The 21,702-nt window shown below is 43.6% G+C and overlaps 1 protein-coding gene and 1 long non-coding RNA gene across 9 annotated transcripts in view; one reads left to right on the top strand and one right to left on the bottom strand.

Moving 5' to 3' along the window:
- The window catches only part of ADAMTS9 (ADAM metallopeptidase with thrombospondin type 1 motif 9), a 77,949-nt gene that overhangs the window by 16,076 nt on the left and 40,171 nt on the right, over positions 1-21,702 (bottom strand). For 6 of the 8 annotated variants that reach the window (XM_056501351.1, XM_056501353.1, XM_056501352.1 and 3 more), the window contains exons 24-30: positions 20,471-20,575; positions 20,158-20,325; positions 19,697-19,981; positions 18,888-19,049; positions 18,127-18,303; positions 5,613-5,780; positions 1,515-1,688 (exon numbers count right to left, since the gene is read on the bottom strand). In XM_056501351.1, the coding sequence (XP_056357326.1) occupies positions 1,515-1,688; positions 5,613-5,780; positions 18,127-18,303; positions 18,888-19,049; positions 19,697-19,981; positions 20,158-20,325; positions 20,471-20,575 (1,239 nt within the window). The remainder of the gene's footprint in view (positions 1-1,514; positions 1,689-5,612; positions 5,781-18,126; positions 18,304-18,887; positions 19,050-19,696; positions 19,982-20,157; positions 20,326-20,470; positions 20,576-21,702) is intronic. The other 2 variants (XM_056501355.1, XM_056501358.1) reach the window with 2 other exon arrangements.
- LOC130258195 (uncharacterized) lies at positions 1,599-13,253 on the top strand. The gene is made up of 4 exons (XR_008841450.1): positions 1,599-1,707; positions 2,906-3,011; positions 6,302-6,409; positions 7,503-13,253. It is a non-coding gene; the product is annotated as an uncharacterized LOC130258195 (long non-coding RNA).

Below are 21,702 nucleotides of genomic sequence, written 5' to 3'. Positions count from 1 at the left end.
TGGGCAGCTCCTGCATTTTCCTGTTCATGGTTACTTATGAGTACTTATGAGGGTGAGGAAACCTCCAGTCCGTCCTCCTAGTAAAGCTCCCTTGGAGGAAAAAAAAAATCTCCATAATACATCCAAAATTTCCCCAGTGCAATGGGGAGTCCTGGATAACTTCAGAAAATATCAGTATTTGTATCCCATCAAGGGCTTGGAAGGGTGGAGGCAGGAACCTCTCCAAACTGTTTTGAGAAGTTGCAAAAATAAGGGAGAGATGGCAAAATTTGGTTGAAAGTTGGACTTCAAGATTTTGGAGGCCTTTTCCAACTTAATGATTCTAAGATTCTACAAAAGGATGGGGCAGGAGCTGTTTCTTTTCAGGCTGATTATACCACTAGTTAAAGACTGGCACTACATGCTGTTTGGTGACCTCTTTGCTGCCTTTAAATTTATTAGCTGAAGAAGTTAATGGGCTCTGTAAAACTAAAAGTTTGTTGCAAGGAAGTGGCTGGAGCCCCCTCAGCCATTCCTACATTTCGTTTTCTGGCTGGGATGTTTCCATTGGGTACCACTGTGTGACCAGCCTGGCTTTGCCTCCTGCTGCTTCCCATCACACTTCCCTGTATACTGGGAAGCAGCTGAGAAAGGGCACAGCCCCCTCTGGCCTCCTGCAGGTCTGGCTGGGTTACACAGGATTATAAACCCCATTTCTCAGCACTGCTGTGACTGGGGAAATAAAGCTAAACTTGTGTGTCCTGTTCCAGTCAGGCTGAGGTACCACATGCAGGGGCTAAAAACAGAAAAAAGCAGAATGAAAAGAATCATTTTGGTGTCTGGTCTGAACTGCCTCTGCCAAAACCTGCCGTGTATTTGAAGGCTGACACAGCACCCTCTCGGCAGTGCATGGGAGGGCTCCTCCAGATCAGAATCTCTTCGTCCTCTACCACCCACCAGCCTTGAGACCACTCACTGCCCACGCTGCAGGAGAGTTGGAGTCACTCCCTAAACCACTGGAGCAGCAACTTTATCCCCAGTTCCAGTCCCAGGAGCTGTTTTTGATGGGAACTGATCCTGGTCACACAGAAAAGCATCATCTCCCAGAGCAGACTTGATCTCAGCACTTGATAAAAGAGCAAAGACTGGGAGTTCAGTGAAAGGACAGTGGGGCAATGGGGCAGGAAAGAGGGAATTACCACTGCTCCCTAATTCCTCCAGGCGCAGGGCTCAGGCTGGAGCAGCGCAGCAGGGCTCTGTCTTCTGGAAGAGACCCAAATCCCTACCCAAAACCTGCTCAGTATTTGCATAGGTCCCAACCAAACACAGGGCAGCACGAAGCAATAAATTAACCCTACAGAGGCATTTCTCCACTCCCTGTTTCAGCCAGCATCACGCACGAGCCTCCCCTCTGCCTCTTTTTTTTGGCAACCGCAGGTTGCAAGCAGCGCTCTCCAGGCTGGGCGCGCAGCGTGCCCCACGCCTGAGAGCACAGGAGGTGACCCGTCGGGCGGGGGAAGGAGGGTCCCGCTTACCGGCTGCCACTCGGCGGCTGCCCAGCGCGGCGCGGGGCACGGGCGCAGCTGGCAGGGGCGCTGCGGCGGCGGCCGGCCGGCCGGGTCGCACTCGGGCTGCGGGGCTGCCGCGGGGCCGCCGCTGCGGCACTGCACCGAGCGGCGCTGCACGCCCCGGCCGCAGGACACGGAGCACTGCGGGAACGGACACAAGGTGAGTGCGGCTCCCCAGCACGCCCGCCCGGCTGAGCTCAGGGTCCGGCCTCTGCTCTGGGCTACGGACAGCGAGGCTTTACCGAAGCCAGCGGGAATATCTGCCGTTGGCTTCAGTGGGGTCAGGACTTCCTGGACAGGATTTTTATTGAAAAATCTGTTTTTATTGCAACATAGCGGCACTGCTAAACCGCCCCGACGTGCCAGAGGCGGCCCGGCTCTGACTATTGCTCTGAGTATTGCTTCTCAGGCACTGGTTCAAAAAAGTAATAGTTCAAAATACATCAAGTGCCACAAACAGAGTGAGCTTTAATGAAAAGCAAACTCGGATTTATAGAAGAAAGAGTGTAGCTGCAGAGAAGGAAAGGTATGATACAGCTGGGATTTCTTTCAGCATGCATCTGCACATGCACATGCTCCAAGCCAGGGAACACAGTTAGTTTTTGAAAACAAATGTCTTTTTGGAATTAACTGCATTTCACATTTCCATCATTACACTGTGGGCACATTTCTCTCAGCTTCAAGGCACAGCAACAAATGCCTGAATTTTTGTGTTTCTCAGACGTCTTTAAATTATTATCTATACTGCAATACTATTAACAGCTTATTTTTTCTTTCACGCAACATTTCTTAGTGTTGTGACTGCACACTAATATGTTTAGCAATACTTAATATTCCTCTGGAACAGATTCTTCCTGGCTAGACCTTAAAGTATACTATACAGATTTGGAGTAAAGAGAATTTGCATTTGCAGAAGAAAGCGCATAAAAATTAAAGGTATGTATTAAAACCACAGCTGAATTAACAACCAATATTACTTATTAATAACAACTAATATTACTTGTTAATATATCAGGAACTAAGAAAGTAAGTTCACAGCCTGTTATTGCAATGCCCACTAAAACAAGCCTTCTTAAGGCAGGGAATTCAGTGATGCCTAATGGGGAAGCAATTCCCTCTTCTGTATTCCTCCATAATGCTCTTTGCTTTACTATCCAATGCCCCATAAAGCCAAGAAAACCAGAGAAAAGCTGACTGTGACTATTTGTCTGGCTTCAGATATTTGTAAAAGGTTGGGAGTACTTTTGTGTAGCTTTTGAAAACAGCTGTGAGATTTCTGTCACTAGTGATGCAAATGCTTCCCATATGCTGCTGCTTCCCTGGGATTAACAATGCTCTTTGTCCTACACATTCCATAGGGGACTTTCAAAGAGAATAAAGGCACAAACTTGGAGAAACATACACAGCCTACCATGCTCTAAGATATCTTTTGAGTTGGATTTATCACCAATATAAAAAGCCCAGGTATGGATAAAGCAAGCAGCACTGTGGCTTTTTCATGGGGGGCTGCACTGTGTGTGACACCTGGATTTGGGGACAGGATGCTCCCTGGGCTGTGCCAGAAGCTCCACCTGATGCTCTGCCTGTGTTTTTAGATAGGGCTGGATTTCAGCCTGTAGCTGAAGTATGCAAATACTAGACAGCAGAATAAATATTGGTATTTTTGTTAAATGAAAGGTAAATGGCCATAATTGACACCAATTAGGATAAACAAGCACATTAAATCTGGGATTTCAGTGCAGACATAAACACACTTAAAACTTGGAAAAAAAGCCTTTTTAGAGATATATCAAAAATTATTTGCTCCAGGGAAGTGGGTTCTTAACAATGTAGAAAAAAAACTAACCACTCTCTGAATACAAAACATCCAAGGCAAAAAAAACTCTAGGATTGGAGCACCAGCACAGCCTGTGTCTGATTGAGACTGATTTTTAACTATTCCTGTATTTTTTGATCTTTGTTTTCCCATTAATTCCTTTTCCAGAAGATAAAAAACCCAACACCTAAAGGTATATGCAATGGATCCTGTGCATATATAGTGACACAAGGATGCAATTTTATAGAAAAACCTAGCCTTATTTCTCATGCAGATTTTTGCTGGCTGATTCAGCAGAAAAAGCACAGCAGCTCAGCTTTGGGACTAACTTTCTGAGACACTTAGACCTTCAGAAAGTTAGGGTTTTTTTGGATAATATCTAAGTGGAAATTGATCATGGTTCCTCTTTGCAACAGTGGCACTGGTGATGGCGTAAGTCACATGGAATTTTCATGCCCAATTTATACCCTGATCTGCTGTGTATTCAGAGCACCAAACTGTTTCATGCTCTCAATGAGAAGTTCAGGACCTAAATCCATTTTGGCTCCAAGTCATTAAATCTCTGGCAAAGCCCTGAATACCTCTTACAGAGGATACAGGGCCACTCCCAGCCTGTGACAGCCCCAACTCTTCATCTGTCACAGGCAAAAAAAAATACTGCCAGCACCAGTGAGGCTCAGAGATCCATGTCACAGCATTTCACAGGGCTTTAAAAAGCCCAATTTGACATTCTAGTATAAGTGTTTCTACCCCTTTATTTTTTCCCTAAGCAAGATGCTGGCTGAGCACATCCTGCATCAGGAACCTGGGCTGAGGAGCTACTCTTGGAAAAGCCTGTTCTTAGCATTTCATTAGCATACAAATATTCCTTAATTGCCTGGTCATAAGGGATTACCTCAGACCATAAATCACCTCATTCTCCTACTAACATGGGCTCCTTTCTCCAGTTGCATAAAATTAACATCCATGATGCAGAGAAAAGCTGGAAATTTTAAACCACTTACTTTTATCAATTAATATTACTGTATTTTAATGCAATTGACAAACCATTACATTATTATGTTTACAATTATTAGCTGTAAAAAACTGCTTTCAGGAGCAGTCACTTTAAATAAGGTGCAAATTGGATACCACAAGACTGTCTAATGGCCTCACATTTCATTTCAGTCTGGCTTCTGTATAAAATTGAGGTTTCAGTCCTGAAGGTAATAAAGGTAATAATATTGACTTAATTTCCAATATGGGAGCAGTACTGTGGAATTCAAAGGCTGGATGCTCCTACCCTCAGGTAAAGAACCCAGACCTTGGTAACTGAAACTCCATGGTGAATGAGCACTCAGTCCTTTACCCACATAAAGGCAAATACTCCTATCTTGTGAATCCAAAGGTGAGGATTTATAAAATCCTAATACAAGTCTGAAAACAATCATAGATCATTAATAGGTTTATTGTCCTTTTTATTAGTGGATTAATCAACAACATGCTGTCCTGGTCCTAACATTTGCATGTATGCCTGTAGCAATGTTAATGGTTTGTCTTTCAGGGAACTTGAATACAGCAAGAATGAGCGTTTTGTACCTAAGTTTAGAAGACAGAAGGCAAGGGAACACGATGTTTTACAAGTTAACAGTTCATTTAGTCTGGGATTTTCAATAATTCCTCTGATTAGCACGTTAATGAGGTAGAGGGAAAAGCAAGATTCAGAGTTAAAAATGTAATGCAGCAGATTCAAGGTGATGACAAAGACATTATTTTCAGAAAAAATAAGGATTTAAGGTATGCTTTCAGCAAGCAAAATGTTTAATAACTAAAAATGCTTTTTCATTTCCAGCAGCCTCTGCTCTATGTATCACTGTCTGACTTTTTAATGAGGGAAAAATCAAGCAATGAATTTATTTCTCAAAACTGAGGAAAATGTAACTTGAGATATGATATTTAAATGATATTAAAACATGAATAAATAGTAGATTCTCCTTAATATGATACACTAATGATCTTTCTAGCAAAACCCTAAAATATACAACAAGGAATTTGCTTTCAGATAGACACTAAAAGCAAACTTCCTAGTTCTCAGCTGGTACAAATCTGCTGCTCCACTGCTGTCTATGAAGCTACACTGTTTTACAGTGGCCCCAAACCTTTATCCTGAATAATTCATGAGGACAGAAGTGATTGGAAAAGCAGGCTCTAACCAATTTGATGGAGGAAGAATACCAAAAAGGTGCAAAAGGGTACACAACATGGCTCACCTGGCCCCAATCTCCTGCTTTCCACTTCGGACATCTGCCCCCTCTGCATTTCTTTTGCACGTTGGGCTTAGCAAGGTGTTTACAATTCTCTTCTTCTACATGCCTCCCTTCCTTTGACAAACAGTACACACTGCGGTGCTTTTGGCCCCTTCCACAGGAGACAGAACACTGTAAATATAAAGTAACAACAGATCAGCTTGCACACTCATACAGGGGCCATGGCTACCCAGGGCGTTTTCTTTTAGCTGGACCAAAAAGCACCTCCCCAGGACCCCGGCAGGCTACACAAAGCTTGAGTGCAGACACTTAATATCGTGTGATATTCTTGGTCAAAGCCCCCAAAAATGCCAGTATCAAAATAGAGAAAACAGCTGACATTCAGCAGGGATAACAGGCTGAATTCCTGGCATTGCTCCAGTCGTTTCAAAGGAGCAGAGTCCTCTTACAGGGATCAAGGCAGGAGCCCTCAGTATCTACTTAGAACTTGAAAGGAACCATTTCCATTTACCTTGGTACAAAGGGATGTCAAATATTGGTAAATCAGGAGGGTAAAGTGTGCTCTGCACCTTCACAGAGGGAAACAGCTGCACAAAGGACAAGGCAGAAAAGTGCAGCATTTCCTTGTCCTTAGTATAAAAGCTTGTGTTTGTTTCATCAGTGTAGTCTGACTTTTTTTCTTCACTAAACAGACTGAAACCAGGACATGTTCATCCTTAAGATTTATGCATTTTGAAAACAACTCAGAAGGTGGCAAGAAGGCAGAGCCTGGAGAATCAAAGCAAAAAGCAAACCAGCAGGTATGTTAGCTGCAAGCTTTGTAGTGAAGCAACTAATTTCAACCTCCCTCTGCAGGTTCACTGAACTTTTTCAAATGTGACCACTTCTGGCATGCAAACCCCAAGCAACTTCACTTTGATTTCAGATTAGTCTCCTCCAAAGATTTAGGAATCAAAGGGGTCTGGAATCACGACACGAATTTAATATGACAGTTCCATGTAGAACAAGCCTCTTACTCAGCATGATGCACCCAGAGCCTCAGCTTCCATTTCTTCATTACATGCTACGTCATAAGCAGACTGGTTTAATCCTTGAGGGCAAACACACTGTTTTAACCATCTCTCCATATAAAATGTTCTGCTTTCTTTTCAGAATGGAGAAAACACGCAAAAATGAAGCTTCAACCTTCATTTTGGAGTCACTCCATCAATATATATCCCAAGAAATATATTACAGCTCAAGCTCTTCCCAGCCTTTAAATACATTTGAAACCTAAAAAATTTATATATATAGCAGCTCTGGAAGATCCACTAGAATAGAAATTGGCATATACATTGACACCTGTGAATATTTTATATTACAGCCCTACTTACAGCTCATTCAGCCCACAAAGAACCAGCGAGAGAGCAGTTTCTAAATGGAAAAGTTCATACCAATCTGGAGAGAAATGGATGTAGCTTCTAAAACCAGACATCGATGCTTAAAAGCTTGTATAAAAGACACCCTGAAAAAGGTTGTTTGCCTGCTGCAAGAGTGTTACAAATTGATGAAAGATCACTGAGGTCCCATTGATCAACAGGTTTAAGAGCTGTTAATGATGCTCCTCTGAGAGGCTGAGCAGGGACAGCTGCCTCTGAGTTTTCCTGAGCCCAGATCCAATTCGAAGACAGGCCAAAAAACCCAATAAGCAACATCCAATCTTTCACTGAAAAACAGAAGAAATGCTGTCCCTTGCAATAAAATAAAACTTCCACGAGTTACCCAGATCCGTGAACCTCACTTGTTTTCTTTAGGATCAACAGAAGAAAAATCAAGCTAACATTATCCTGTTTTTATAAGCCTTCAAATTTCATCAGAAGTTAATTTTTTCATTCTCTCTACTTCTCTCCCCAGGTAATGAAAGTCAGCAGTAAGACAGAAATGTCACATCCTGCAAATGGATTCATATTTTAATCCATTAAATGTCTTTGGACTAAACACCAACACTGATGCTTAAACAAAAATTCAAGTGCTCCTTGGTAAACAGTCTTCATGCAGGTTATGCCACTTTACTGTGACAGCCAAAGTTAAAGAGTAAATTTAGAGCATTGATCAGGACTCTCTCATGTCCTACATCCTGAGCTGGTACAGCCCAGAGCATCCTTAATTTAAAAAATACATGGGATCAGACTGCTTATCCTAAAGGAAGACTCACCACACTGTGCAACAATGCAAGCACCTTTCTGGGGACCTGAGGCTGGTTGAGAAAAACTTGATCTCACAACAATTTGGTACTAGTTATTTCCAAAATTATTACTCCCTTTCTACAAGATGCTTAACTTTGGCATGGAGCCTGATTCTGACATTTATCTCGTGATCCCATGATCAAACAAGTCTGCGTGCAAACCTTGGTGCACTCAGAGGTTGAGGCATAATTTGCTTAATTTTGTTAATACTTAAATGTAATTCCCAAGATGCTGGAATTAATCATTTCTATGTCTGCCTTTAATATAAATCAAATCTAGGCAGCTGTGCATTTTCAGATCTAAACCACCCGTTTGCTTTCATGCACATTTGAGTTATGATCTCATTTGCACTGACAGAAAAGAAAGGTTGAATAATCTAATTTAACCAAGTATCAGAGACTGAAAATTCCTTTGCAAAGAGTCTACTTAATAACTGCCATCTAATCCATCTCAGGTATTCAACTTTTATCTGGCACATAGATTTTAGGCATATGTGAGCCACATGCAAAGCATAATTTAATAGGCTGCATCTCAACACCATGTGAGTCAGGGAAGTGCTACATCCAACTACCACCATCAGCCTCATCATTTATTTTGGACCCTGGAGAAACTTTGCATTTCATTAACAGGATTCTTCATGGCTGCAAATGCTGCCTGCCTATAGTACCTACCAATAACAGCAATACAACGAGGTAAGCTTTGACCCTGCCTTCCTCAAAACATTTGGCAAAATCACTGTCTTTACATTCCTCTTTTTCTTGACTTCTTTCCCACAACCCCCATAGAAAATGCTTCCAAGTACTGGGGGCAGACTGGGTTTCTGGAATAACAGCCTCACCTTATCCAAGGCTCCCTGAGTCACCAGAAAAGCCTCTACCGGTTTTAAGCACCTCTGAGACAGCCCTGAAGGTGTAGCCAGGTACTGTATGGAAGTTTTTCACTAACCAGCTTCCTAGAGCCAAGGATCACATGCACCTGAGCATGCCTGTGGTCAACTTGCCTCTGCCTCCACTTAAGTGTGGGAACACGTTGCTCTGAAAGGCTGTTTACAGCCTGTGATTGAGGCACAACAGCAAATACCACCCCTGGATGAACCTGGGAGGACAGTCAGGCACGGAGGAAGCTGTGAAAAGAACAAATTGTGATGTTTCTGTAAAAAAAACCACCAAAAAGTTTGTGGCATATAAAATAATGGAGAAACAGCATTTCAAAAAATCAGCTATAGCCATCACTCTAAAACTTTAGCAAACCTTCCCCTTGTTATTATCTCCTAACCCACCACAGTTGCACCTGGCACTTTACATGGAGAACAAAAACTAGAGGACTTTCCTAAGAGCATTAGGATCAAAGCACTTAGCACAAATTTAAGGGTTTTATGTTTATTGCATGATTAGTGTTGTTAATATGCCAAGAATTGGAGATTGACATGCTGCTGATACTTTCAAATAAATATACTACCTAGTTTAAATAAATGCAAGGAAAAAAGTTTAAATAAATATGGCAGAAATATTTCCATATCAACTGTTTCCATAAAGATGCTAAATACGAGGTTAAACATCTCCTGCAATGCCTTGCTCTGCTCTGCTTGTGTTTTTGTTTCCACAAAAAATTTGTTTTCTGTTTCAGAGTTTAGGAGATAATCATTCTGCTTTACCAAGTGTGTGCAAATTGCTTTAAAATAACCCTTTCTGCATTTCCTGATCTGATCGTTTGGAAGATGAGAGTACATCTTGATCATTAGGATCTCCTTAAAACAGAAAGGCTGCTACTTGATGCACAGGGCTGGCAGCAGGGAAAACAAAAACCCCACAGAATATGTTCAAAATATCTTAAAAATTTGTAGAAAATTTCTGGTGAATTTCTGGGAGCAGGGTCAGTCCAGCACCAAGAGGACTCAAGAGCCCTGGGCACAAATGAACAAATCTCAGCAAGAAGAAAAAGGCACCACAGAGCAGTCAAGAAGAAATGGAATGACTGCTCCTTGAGAACTTTGTGCATTGAACGGGCAGTTCCACAAAGGGCAGAAGGGCATATCCCAGGCAAGAACCTGGGAACACTCTCCCCCAAAGTGAAAAGTTGCAGAAAATGCTGTCAGACCACTTTTCAGACCCACCATGCATCAGCCATCAGCCGACGATTTGGGAGGTATTTAAGACAATGAATGCAAGCTGTGGTGATCACCAAATGAATTCCCTAAGATAGCTATGCTCTGATAGCTCAGCAAGGGCAGGGCTGGGAAGGATTAGACTAAAAATGCCTTTATCAGATTCTGCCAGGAGCAACTTTTTTGAGGAAATTAAAATCAATCCTTGCAGATTTAGACTTCCCCACATTAAGGATTTTATGGAAAGCCAGCAGCTGTAAGTAAGCCCTGGTTCATCCCTTCCAACAATCTGAGACAAAATGTGTTGGATGAAATAAAGCAGGAAAGCAACAGAGCCCTCCAATGCTTTACACCCATTTTCCAAGAGGGTTGTGTTCCTGGATTCCAGCAAACTTCTCCAACTACAAGCAAACCCAACAATGTACCTTCATAGATACCTTTTAGCCTATTAGTCTGCATCACCTTTTAATACCACTAACACTGCTGCTGTCAGACACTGAAACCATATCCTGGTGACTTCTGTACCTCTGAAGTCTCTTGAGCATAAAATACCTCAACAGACACATCACCAAGGAAAGCCTGGATCCTTCCTCACCACCTGAACCTTTACCAGGAGCCTTAAAATGCTGGAACCTTTGTGTGCTGTCCAGCAACAGGGGCTCTGTGTCATCCAAACCAAATTAGCTTCACAACAGCAAGGTATTTCAGCAGGTAATTCCCTTGGCTTCAGTGAGACAGGCTGAAAGCAAGGATGCAGTGCTTCAGGAGATATTTAGGAAATATTTATTGCTGCTCTGAAGCCCTGTTTCTCCCACCAACGTGTTTTAGCATGGTCTTGTGCCATCTGCATTGGCACATTGAGAAATCCATAAAATTGGGTGGGGACACATGCAAGGCAAGAGTCACCCAGCTTGGCTTTCCTGTCCTGACAAACTAGGGAGCTATGACTTAAGGCACATGGGTACTGAGTGTGTATGGTCATGGTGATTTTAGCTGGTGAATGGCCAGAAAATACACGTGATTCTTATACATTTAAAAGGGATGAGGGGTTTCTACTTTCAAGGGAGAGCAAATGGACCAGAGACCTGAACAAAACACACCAAAGCACCACACTGCAGTTTTGAAAGAGGCTTTAGAAATGTTTAATCCAAACTGACTCCTCAGAGAAATGGAGTGATTGAATAAAAAAGGCAGGAGCATTAGGGATTTTGGAATGTATAGTCTGAATGCATTTGTGAGCACTGTCCAGAGCCCCTGTGCAAGTGGGTTCTGAGGAGCTCTCTCAGAGCTGGAGGACAGCCCACAGTCTGAACAAGAGCAGGCTTTGCCCCAGTATTCCCACAGAGCCCTCACTGCCCTGGGCATGGGAACTTCCATGCTGGCCTGCCCTGTCTCTGCAGTGCCCTCTTGACTTGGAGCAGAGGCACAGAGCTCCCCAAATCATTGCTGCAAAAGGGAGAAATGAAACAACCCACTAAATCTTCACCTTCCCACCACCAAACTCAGCTGCAGGGACTGGTGAGTGGCCTCAGATGATGTCTTAAAACACATTTGGAAAAAAAAAAAAGAAAAAAAAGAAAAAAAAAAAAAAACAACAAAAAAAGAGAAAAAGGTCCAATTTGATGTGTTGCTGCAGTGGAAGAAAGAGCTGGTGTGTCTGGAGCCCATTGCTCCAGCATAAATTGCCCAGAGGAAAGGATGCTCTTGGGTTCTTTAACTCCTGCAAGGATTAAGGCCCTGAATGCCAAAGTCAATACAATAATTTCCCCAAGCTGGGAAACCTCACAAGATATATGGGAAGAAAGAGGTAACTGCAGCAGGAGAAGCCATGCATCTCTTCTGCCACATTCCCAGTAAGCAGCACCTTCTCCTCCTCTTTTCCCTGCCCTGGAAAGACTTCACCACAAATGACTTCACCAGGAACAGAAATTTAACAGGGCAGTGAGCACACAAAGTTCTCCTAAAAGCTGTGTCCCTGCCCTGCTCCACACTATTAACCTTGAACAACAAACAAACAAAAGCCCCACAGAGCCCCTTAGACTCTCCAGGGAGGGAGGCACTGGATGGCATTTCCCCAAATTAGATGTGTGAGCTACCAAAGGATGCCAATACAGTGTGATGTGGAAAGTACTGATGAAGCCAATTTTACATGCTGTGGCACTTTTAGGAGAGTACCAATTGAAGCAGCAAGGTGCTTCAGCTAACTGACACTTCTCATTTTTAGTGAACAGTGGTACTACAATGCCATTTCGATATTCTGTTCCAGAATAGGATTTCTCTGTGTTGGATGGAATAAAACACAAAGTAAAGAGCTCTCCAAGAAATGTCAGCCCTGTTTCACAGGTGTGTATCACACTGGGGGGTTGTAGGAGCACTGGGCTGCTGCTTCCTCCCCCATTTTATAAAGAACAATCTTGGCTTAATGCACTAGGGATAAATTCTGTCAACCTGCATACAGTCTTGGGCATCAGACAGATTTTCATCCATGCTGCTGGCTCATTCACCTCCCCTGTGAGCTAGTAAAATTAAAATATGAATAGAGCTTTAAATGCCCTTGGAACAGGACTGACTACACCGTTTTTCCTTAATAACTGCACAAATCAGTCACTGGGAAAGTTAGAAGCACAGAAAATTTCTGTGTGCTTAGTGTCCCTCATTGTTACACATCCTTGTTTCTAAATCCCTAGGATCTGAGCAACAGTAATGATTGCAGTGTGGAGTATACAGTGTGACTCTGGAAACTGGGCAAAACCACAGGCAGACCTCCCAAAACCCAGCTCAGGGATCTGCCTGAAGATGCTGCATTTCACATCTCATCCCTGAAGTGTGCTAGTGCTTCAATGCATCCCTTGAAGTCTCAAGCATTCCTGTACTCAGAGCCAGTGCTTTGGGAGACAAATATTCCTAGCATTGCCCTTTTATTTATTGCTTTATTTCTCCTGTGTGGCATGTGCAGATGTGCAGGAGATCTGCAGCCAGGGATGGGCCACCTGTAACACAAGGACTGAGGCCAGTCATTGCTGAACAGGAGCCTCACCGCTTGTTGTTTGAGTTTAGGCCTGGAAAATTACTATATCATTGAGAAAACATGTAAGAGAGGAGGTGTAAAAAGGCAACCACAGAGGCATGCCAAATGCAGCCAAACAGCCACTGCACTATGGGTGGAAAGACTTCTCTAAGTGGGAAAGTGCACTGAGGAATCTGGGAGAAAATCCACTATCTGGGAGCAAAGGGATGAGAAGATTTTAAAGATACCTGAAAATAACCTTTGTGAATCTAACCCCTGGTCCAGTTCCTGCCTGTCCTGACAGTGGAAACAGGAGAGGCTGTTGAAAGACAGCAGATGAGATTCTCTGCAGGTTCTTTCCCTGGTACTTCCCCTGCATTTAGTCACTGTATTAGGGAGGTCAGAAGGAACATTGCTGACCAGTCCTTTTATTTCTCCATCAGACTAAAAGGTCATAAGGGGTGTAAAGACCAATGGGGGCCTGCAAGAGGGAGAATAGACTGCAACAGCTGAGCTTTAACTTGCAGGAAATCAGTCCTGTGAGGAATTGATCCAGGAATCACTAAGGTGCTGGCTCAGTGTTAAGCACACAGTGGCCCAGGGAGGTACCTCACCTGCAGGGTGTAGCTGACAGGCTTCCATGGCTGTTTTCCTATTAATGGAGCATCAGCACCAGCAAAGAGACACAGAACTGATAACAAAAGTATATCTATATACCTAAAAGTATACCTATATAGTTCTCCTTATTTAAGTAAAAACAGAAAATGGAAGATGGTGATAACAAGCAAAAAATAAAAATGGAAAGGAAAACAAAAATTGGAAATTTTAAGGTAAAAAGAGAGGGAAAAAATGATGTTCCTCTACTGGGCAGCTGGGTATCACTACTTTTGCCCACCTGTGATTGACTTGAAGCCACCAGCTGTGGGCCCTGAGGTGAAGAGAGAGATGCATGAGCATCCACCACCACTGCCTCAGAGGAGGAACAGGTTGAAACTCCTCAAACAAAACCCCAACAGCAGTTCAGCAATGCTGCTGTCACAGCAAATTCATCTTCTGCAGAGGAGAAGAAGGGAACAGCAGAGTTATATACACTCTCATCCAAATCTGTCCCTGGTTATCAGTTCTGCCTTAGAAAGACCTGACATCCTGCCTGCTATGAACATTATCAGAACAATGGCACAGGGAATATTGCTGTTGAACAGCCTATTTTCAGCCAGCTGCATGGGGAAGGCATTTTGCAAACAACACATTGATGCTTTGGCAGAATTAAATACAAATAACCCTAAGTTTCCACTGACACCAACTTTATGATTAAAATTCCAGAGTGCCAGCTGCCTGTCACAGATGTTGGCCAGGCAGTTCTTCCACATCCCACCCAGTTCAGAGCCCCTTTGCTGCTCTATCCCTGTGTGCAGCCAGAGAGCCCTGCAAAGGCATCAGTGCCACCAGCTTCATGCCAAGGGAAACCAATGCTGTCCTAGCCCAATCCTGAACTCACATCCACAATATTAGAGTCTGGAACTGAGCCAGTTAATGTTCTAATTACTTGACAGTAAGCTTCTGATTCTTCATTAGTGCAAAAGGCCCTCAAAGACTGATACCAGCACCTCTGCCTACAGGATACAGAGCTGAGAAGCACTGAGAGCTACACAACCACTGCACCAGCAGCCTGAACTTCAGATACCCAAGACTGACAGGTACTTGACAAGGCAGACTACTTTGAAAATTATAATACTTTTTTGGAAAAAAATCCAAACAACCCCCAAATAAATCTAAACCTCACCCACCCTTTTCCAGAGTTCAAAGTCAAATGATCACTGCCCTGTGCAGTGAAGCCCAAAGGACTCACCCAACTGAACCAGGGTGCTGTGAGATGCAATTGTTTTACCTTATCTATGACCATTTCCTAACTTGGAAAGAATGAGAAGCCCACAACAAGTTAATTCAGCATTTTTCATAAATTGTATCAGGATACAGTTGGACATTAAGGCAAACTCAAAATATCAGAGATTATTCCATGGAGACCAAATCTGCACCAAGACAGGTGCTTTAAGACAGGTTATGCATATATTTTATATATGTGGTGTATATATATGGGTATATTTATTAAAACCAAACCTCAGGTTTAAAGTGAAGCAATGGGTAACTCTTGTTGTGAACATCTCCTTCATTCTGGAGAACATAGCAAGATTTCCTCCCAGGATTTGAGAGTGTGTATGGAGATCTGTATTCATACCATAAAGCATTCAGAGGAGAAAAAACACTCTCTGCATTCTGGTGACAGTCAGTGCACGTTTTCTAAAGCATGGTTTTAATAAGAAGGTCAGGTCTATCACATGGTGTACAATTCTGCAATGGGTAAATACATGTTCTTAGAAAAGCAAGGGAATAAAAGTGTCACCTCCTCTTAGTCCTCTTTGAACATACATTATAATGACAAGACATCTCACCAGTCTCCTGTTGTAAAATTATCATTTACACATACAATCTGTTTATCCATTTAATTATCTCTTCCAAACCTGGATTTAACAGCCAGATAAAGATCATTGTTTACTGTATAAAATCCCAGTGGAATTTTGCCCGAGGAATGCGGGTTGGATGCTTCAGACTTTCTCTGCTTTAATTTGTATTATATAGTACTAATTTCACTGAAACTTGAGTAAGGCTAAGCCAGTCAGATGATTGCAAGAAATTAGTTATCCAAACTTGGTAATTAATACACTTTTAACTGTGTTTGTTTAATCATTGAGAATGACAATTTCTGTTGGAGAACAAAGCAAGTAAAAGAAAAGCCAGATAAAAGATAGAACATTGCAGAATCGTTTCAGAAAATTTAGCAAAAGTTACCAAAACTAAATATATGATCTGAATTTAGCAAAAGACTCAAGAAATCATTATACAAATTCATTTATGATTACATTCTACGTGTCTTTAATTTTCACTGTTCAACATTAACATTAAACACTGTAAATGTATGCAATATTTATATAAAATTAAATAACAGTATTGGAAAAATAAATACACTTTTACATAAATACATAAATCCATACTGCTGAAAAGTTTCAGCTAACTATACTCTTGTTTCAAAAGTGACCAAAAAAATATGGTAGTGACACTCCATCCCAACAGATGAAGTATGTACAGCTACAGAATGATGTTTGCAACCAATGACAGAGCTAAAGCAAGTCCAGGTGATACCACACTAAAGGAGAAAAATTTGGCCATTACTACCTACAGTAGTAGCACGAGGTAGACATACACATGGAGTGTTCTGCTGGAGGGACACAAAGCCCTGGGGACCCCACTGGTACTTCTCAGTCTTCAAACAGCTCAGGGTCCCCTATGTCAGGGCCCAAGGATACCTTGGTGAATGAGGCTGAAAAATCCAATCAGTTCATGACAATGATGGGGGCTCAGCCCTGCAGCCCCTTCCCCAGGGGAAGTGGACCCTGTGCCAGCTGGGAGGACACTGCAGGCAGGACAGGGTGTCCCTGCCCTCCACCTGTCTGCCAGATGTCCCATCTGCTCCCAGGAGAGCAAGGACAACCCACTCAGACTAATACAACAGAGTGGAGCCAAGGGAACTTTTCCTGGGTGAAAACCATCATGCAGGGTACTGCACCCTGTGCTTCCAACACTGAGAATCAAGGGCAGCCCTGGAGCCTGCTCCTGAACAGCCACGAAGAGGCTGAGTGACACCAGAACAAAACACAACTCTGGCCACACCTTTGGCTCTTGCAAACGGTCCAGCACAGGTAAAAACCAAGGTTGGCAGCACCTCCCAGCTGGCAAATCCTGTGGGGCAGCCAGCACATATTGCTACCTCTGCTCACCTCACCTTGCTCATCCTTAGCACCAGGTTGATGGACAAGGGGTACATTAGCACCTCAAATGAAATATTTCATAGCACTCTTGTACTGGTGAAGCACCGGATACACACCAGTTCAGAAGTTTTATGGCTATTGCAGAACTCACTGAGGTATGATAAAAATATTGAACAGTGTTACTGAAGGCATCCATGTTACTGAAAGCACCCACAGAAGGAGAGCAGGTTTTGGCAAGATGACTTTCCAAACTATGACAATTAAGGAAGTCCAATACATTAAAAAACAGGCCTCTTTTTTTTCTTTTCCTATAAAGTGCTTCTGAATCAGATTTTTTTTTTTTTAAAAAGTCTTCAAATGCTTTTATAACAAAATACACAATAAAGGTTGACATCTGTTTGAAGGCCACTCCAAAATGGACAGGTCCGTGGTTTTCCAGGGCTCCAGAAGCACCTCAGGAGACACTTGCTTTGGTGCAGGATCAGAGCAGAGGTTGCTGCTCTGGGCAGGGAGAATTGCCAAGGTGTGGCACTCAAAATAGCACCCCTGGTTCAGGGCTGCTCTGTCCTCACAAGAGCATCTCTGTAGCAGACTCCTCCAGCAGCAAAGGAGCAGTGTAAGACATCTTTGCTCCAAATACTATTTTCTTATGGGTAAACTCCCAGGGTTTTAAGCCTTCCAGCACCTTGCTGATCATTTGCTGGTTTAGTGATAGAGCAGCAGCTGGAGATCAAGCTAGACAATCACTCTCCAGAACCAGAGAGATGCATGAGAATAGCTTACAGGTGCTTTTGCACTGTACATCACAGTCTTATTATATACACAGGAACAGAAATAGAGCACAAGTGTGAATGCACACATGTTTCTAAGAAGGTCTGTGTGTGTGCAAGTAGGACATCACACACAACTATACACACTGGGAATTTATGCCATTTAGCACATTCTCCCCCCTTATACTGCTTTTGGCAGAGAACACAGCAGGTGCCCAGTGCAGTATTACCATTAAAGAGCAGAACAATTTAACTTCAATGGAAATGTACTGCTTAATTTTCAGGTTTAAATCCATATGCAAAAACTTAGTCAGAACCAAGATTCATAATGCACAGCACTTGCACAGTGTAATAAAATGGACAAAGGTGGCTACTTAGCAGAAAGTGCCTTTTAAATTAAAGGACTCGAGCTCCCCTAATGTAAGCCCTTCTTGAAAAGGTGTTATTCTGAATATATTGTAAATAATCCTCTGTAAGTGCAGTTTTAAGACATGAAGCAGCATTAGCACCTTGGTTTGAAGCAAATTAAATGTTGTTAGGGGATATCTACAAAACAGTTCACAAAGAGAAAGAGTTTATGGTCGTACCGGGCTCCAAGGACCAGCACTCCAGGCAGCATCTCTAGGACAGTCCTGCACATTGCACTGCTCTCTGTCTGGTGGCTTGTCAAGGATTTCACAGCTCAGATCTGTAAACCTTTCTCCATTAGGGCGTTGGCACACCACCAGCCGTGTCCTTGTCCCTGCTCCACATGGCTTTGTGCACTGCAAGTTAGCACAGGACACAGCAATCACCGTTGGGACAGCAAAAATTCTGCTCACTTGATGCCCAAAGCACTAGCACTTCAAAAAACCAATGGTAGTTTCTGTTCCCAACTAACCCACTCCAGCCAAATCCCCCTTGTGAGCCTCAGATAGACCTTCAGCTGCTTCAGCTTCTCTCCCCCTCAAGCTGTTCATGCTGCTCCACCATGATATTGCTTGACTCAATGTAATAGTGGAGGATTACATCTCCAATTGCTCATCTCAGATTAATTTTCAAAAGGGAGTATGCTTTTATTAAGAAAAAAAAAAAGCCTTCAGTTAAACTAGGTGTCTCTTAAAAAAAAATAATCTTCATTTTTTTGTAAAACTTTCTTTTGCCTGGGAAGAAACTTTTCCCATGACAAATGGAAATGAAACCACCACTCAGCAATTGCTCGGCTTCACTCATTTATCAGAGGCTGCCCTTCAAGTTCCAATCTTTCTAATAAATGTCACCACAATACCCCTCTCTTCTCCTATTTTTCAGCCACCTGCTAATGAAAGTCTAGCCCTGGGCAGGGAGCCCAGATGGATGGTGCACTCACCTCTCCCCAGTTGCCGTAGACCCACTGAGGGCAGGGCCCAGACTCGCACGATCTCTGCTCCACGGGTTTGCTTTTCTCATCGCAGTTATTGGCGGTGTATCCGTTCTCATCCTGGCACACCACGACCCGCCGCTGGAACCCCCCTGCACATGTGCTAGAGCACTGGAAGACACAATTGCCCACAGCTTCATTGAGTCCAGGAATAAGTTTGCATTCCCAGCTCCTTCCCAGTGCCTTGCACCGTGGGAATGCACACTAGAAGTTTAAAACAGCAAACAGGCATTATTAAACTTCAAAACCCAGCTATTGCTAATAGCAGTGCAATGGCTTAGGTGTTGACTAAGCAAAGAAAGTAAATGCCAGCCTAGTTTTAAGCAGGTGAGTAATCCCTGCTGCAGTGTTTGACATCCCATTTGTGGTTAATTCCCTTTAGAGACTTCCATGATAAAGCGTTGCATACTGTTTGCAGTGAGAGGAGCTGGCATCGAGGCTCTGCTGTGCTTTGGCAACAGTTCTGCACAGCTGTAAATGTCCCAGGAGACAGCCAAGAAGCAGAGGCTGGCCTTTGCCTAATGGAAAATGATGCTGTCAGCTTTCTGCCTAGACTGCCTTGGAGATAGGAGGTTTGAGGCTGACAAGTCATGCCTGAGCCCTTCTGCAACTCTTGCTTGTGTGAGCAGCGAGCAGACAGTGGGGAGAAAGGTCCCTCTTTCTTTTCCCTTTGTGGTAACTCTAAGGAAAGACTGGATCAGCTTGGGAAAGAAACAAAGCCCAACAAAACCCAGGAATAAGAGAATCAGGGCACTTACAGCACCCCAGGGGCCAATCCTCCACTGATTGCCTCCTGGTGTATGTGCACGGTTTCGGTTCGGGCCGCCCCCAGGGTGCGGCTTGAGGCGATGATCCGGATAGAGGAAAGGGGGGATGGGCCTGCCGTAGTCGTGGCTGTTTGGATGACAAGGAGACATGGAGCAGTCTTGCTCGGTGGCAGGGAGGTCCTCTGGGTCACACTCGCTCCTATCCACCAGCTGGTCACTGTAATTGATGCAGATCACTTGTCGCGTTGCCTTACCTTGACCACAAGTCACCGAGCACTGCGTTACAGTGGGAAAAGGAGACACAGTCACATTTCCAGTTTGCAAACCAGCTCTTGCTAATAATGAACAGCAGAAAACCCAAGTAACCTCACTTATAAAAGGGCAAGTGTGACAGATTAATGAAGCACATTTCCAGCAATGAGGTCTCCTGCAAGAGACAGTGTGATGCTTACAGAGCTCCACTCCAAGGCCTTCCACTGGCCGCAGGGTGTCACGGTGCACATTTCTGTGGCTGATGGCTTTGGAAGGTGGAAACAAGCTGACTCATCGGCCACAGAGCCCTGCTCATCCCGGCAGCTGACGTATCTCATCCGTGTTCCCTTCCCACACGTTGCGGAGCACTAGGGAAGAGCAAAGAGCACTCCACTAGGAAGCTGCCTGACATACGTTGCAAGGACTTTGTAATGAAAAGTTAGGCATATGCACTTAAAAATATCACACTGTCTACTGTAAAATAATCCTGAAAGTATTATGATGTGTGCTTACCGGTGTCCAGGATCCAAATCTCCACTGTGTCCTGTGAATGCCTGATACGGCTCTCTTGGCTTCAGGACTATTTGGATGGGAAGGACATACTGCTATTTCACAGTCCTGTACAGGAAATACAAGGGGGAAAAGCAGGAAATAGAGAATTTGCAGATGTTTTCATTAAACCACCTCCTCTTCAATGTAATTATGAAGAACACACAACATCTTGAAACTGTGTGAGCTGCACACGTTGTGCAGGCAGGCTTCCTCCTGCATTCGCTTGGTGAATCAGCAGAACTTGGTATCAAAAAATATCCTGAGGCCTTCATATGCAGTACCCTATGTGGACTTTTGACTTACTAGGAACTCTACAATAGGGATCCCCATAACTATGTGCCATCTCCATGCATTAAAACCAGATGTTTTTGAGGCAAAAGATGAAAGTTCATTAAGGGTTCTGGCATGAACACACATCTGCAAAACAGCAACTTTATCTCCCTTCAAAGCTCTCTTCCTTCAGTGTGAGACCTGCAGCCCACACAATAAAGGTTTTGCTGCTGATTGCAGCCCTTTGATTCCCTGCAGCCCACCAGACCACCTGTATCCATGTGCTGATCTCCACCACACACCAAGAAATGGGAGGTTTTGGGGACAGACATGTCATTCTGCTCAGTCTTTGCACAGTGCTTCACAGGAGGGCTCAGGTCCTGTCTGGACCTCCTGGGAGGTCTGGTGCCAGAAACTAAGAACATCCATGACTTCACTACATTGAGTAGTCCTTGCCAAAAAGGAAATTAATAGTGATTGTCCCTATGAGGGGGAGAGCAGCTTCTGACAAATGGCAAATTCGATTTCTATTCTGCTGTGATTTCACTTATGCTGGAGGCATGCATGCTAAATGATGGCTGATGACAGGTGGGTTTGTTACCCCTTGACTGTAGTGCAACTGGTCTCCATACATGGGAAAAACAGTTCCTTCCCAAATGTTGTGGCCTTAAACTCTGCGAGTTCATGCAAGACTGAAGCTGGGCTGGGCATGAGCACTACAACTCTCCTAGATGACAGATATCATTTGTGCTGAGGGGCAACTGCAACAGTCCTGCAGCCACATGAGCCCAGACTGTAGCCAGGCATCCTCGATTCCATGCAAGCCAAAGGAGGTGTCTGCTGTGTCAAGACCTGAACCTCTGAGGCCAGTAAATAGTGTCAACTTTGTGGTCTCTTGTTATCTCATATTCATCCACTGCAGC

The sequence above is a fragment of the Oenanthe melanoleuca genome, chromosome 12 (genome assembly GCF_029582105.1).
Source record: "Oenanthe melanoleuca isolate GR-GAL-2019-014 chromosome 12, OMel1.0, whole genome shotgun sequence".
Taxonomy (NCBI): Eukaryota; Metazoa; Chordata; class Aves; order Passeriformes; family Muscicapidae; genus Oenanthe; species Oenanthe melanoleuca.
Note: the sequence above shows the minus strand (reverse complement) of the source record. Positions and strands in the feature narration are given on the sequence as shown.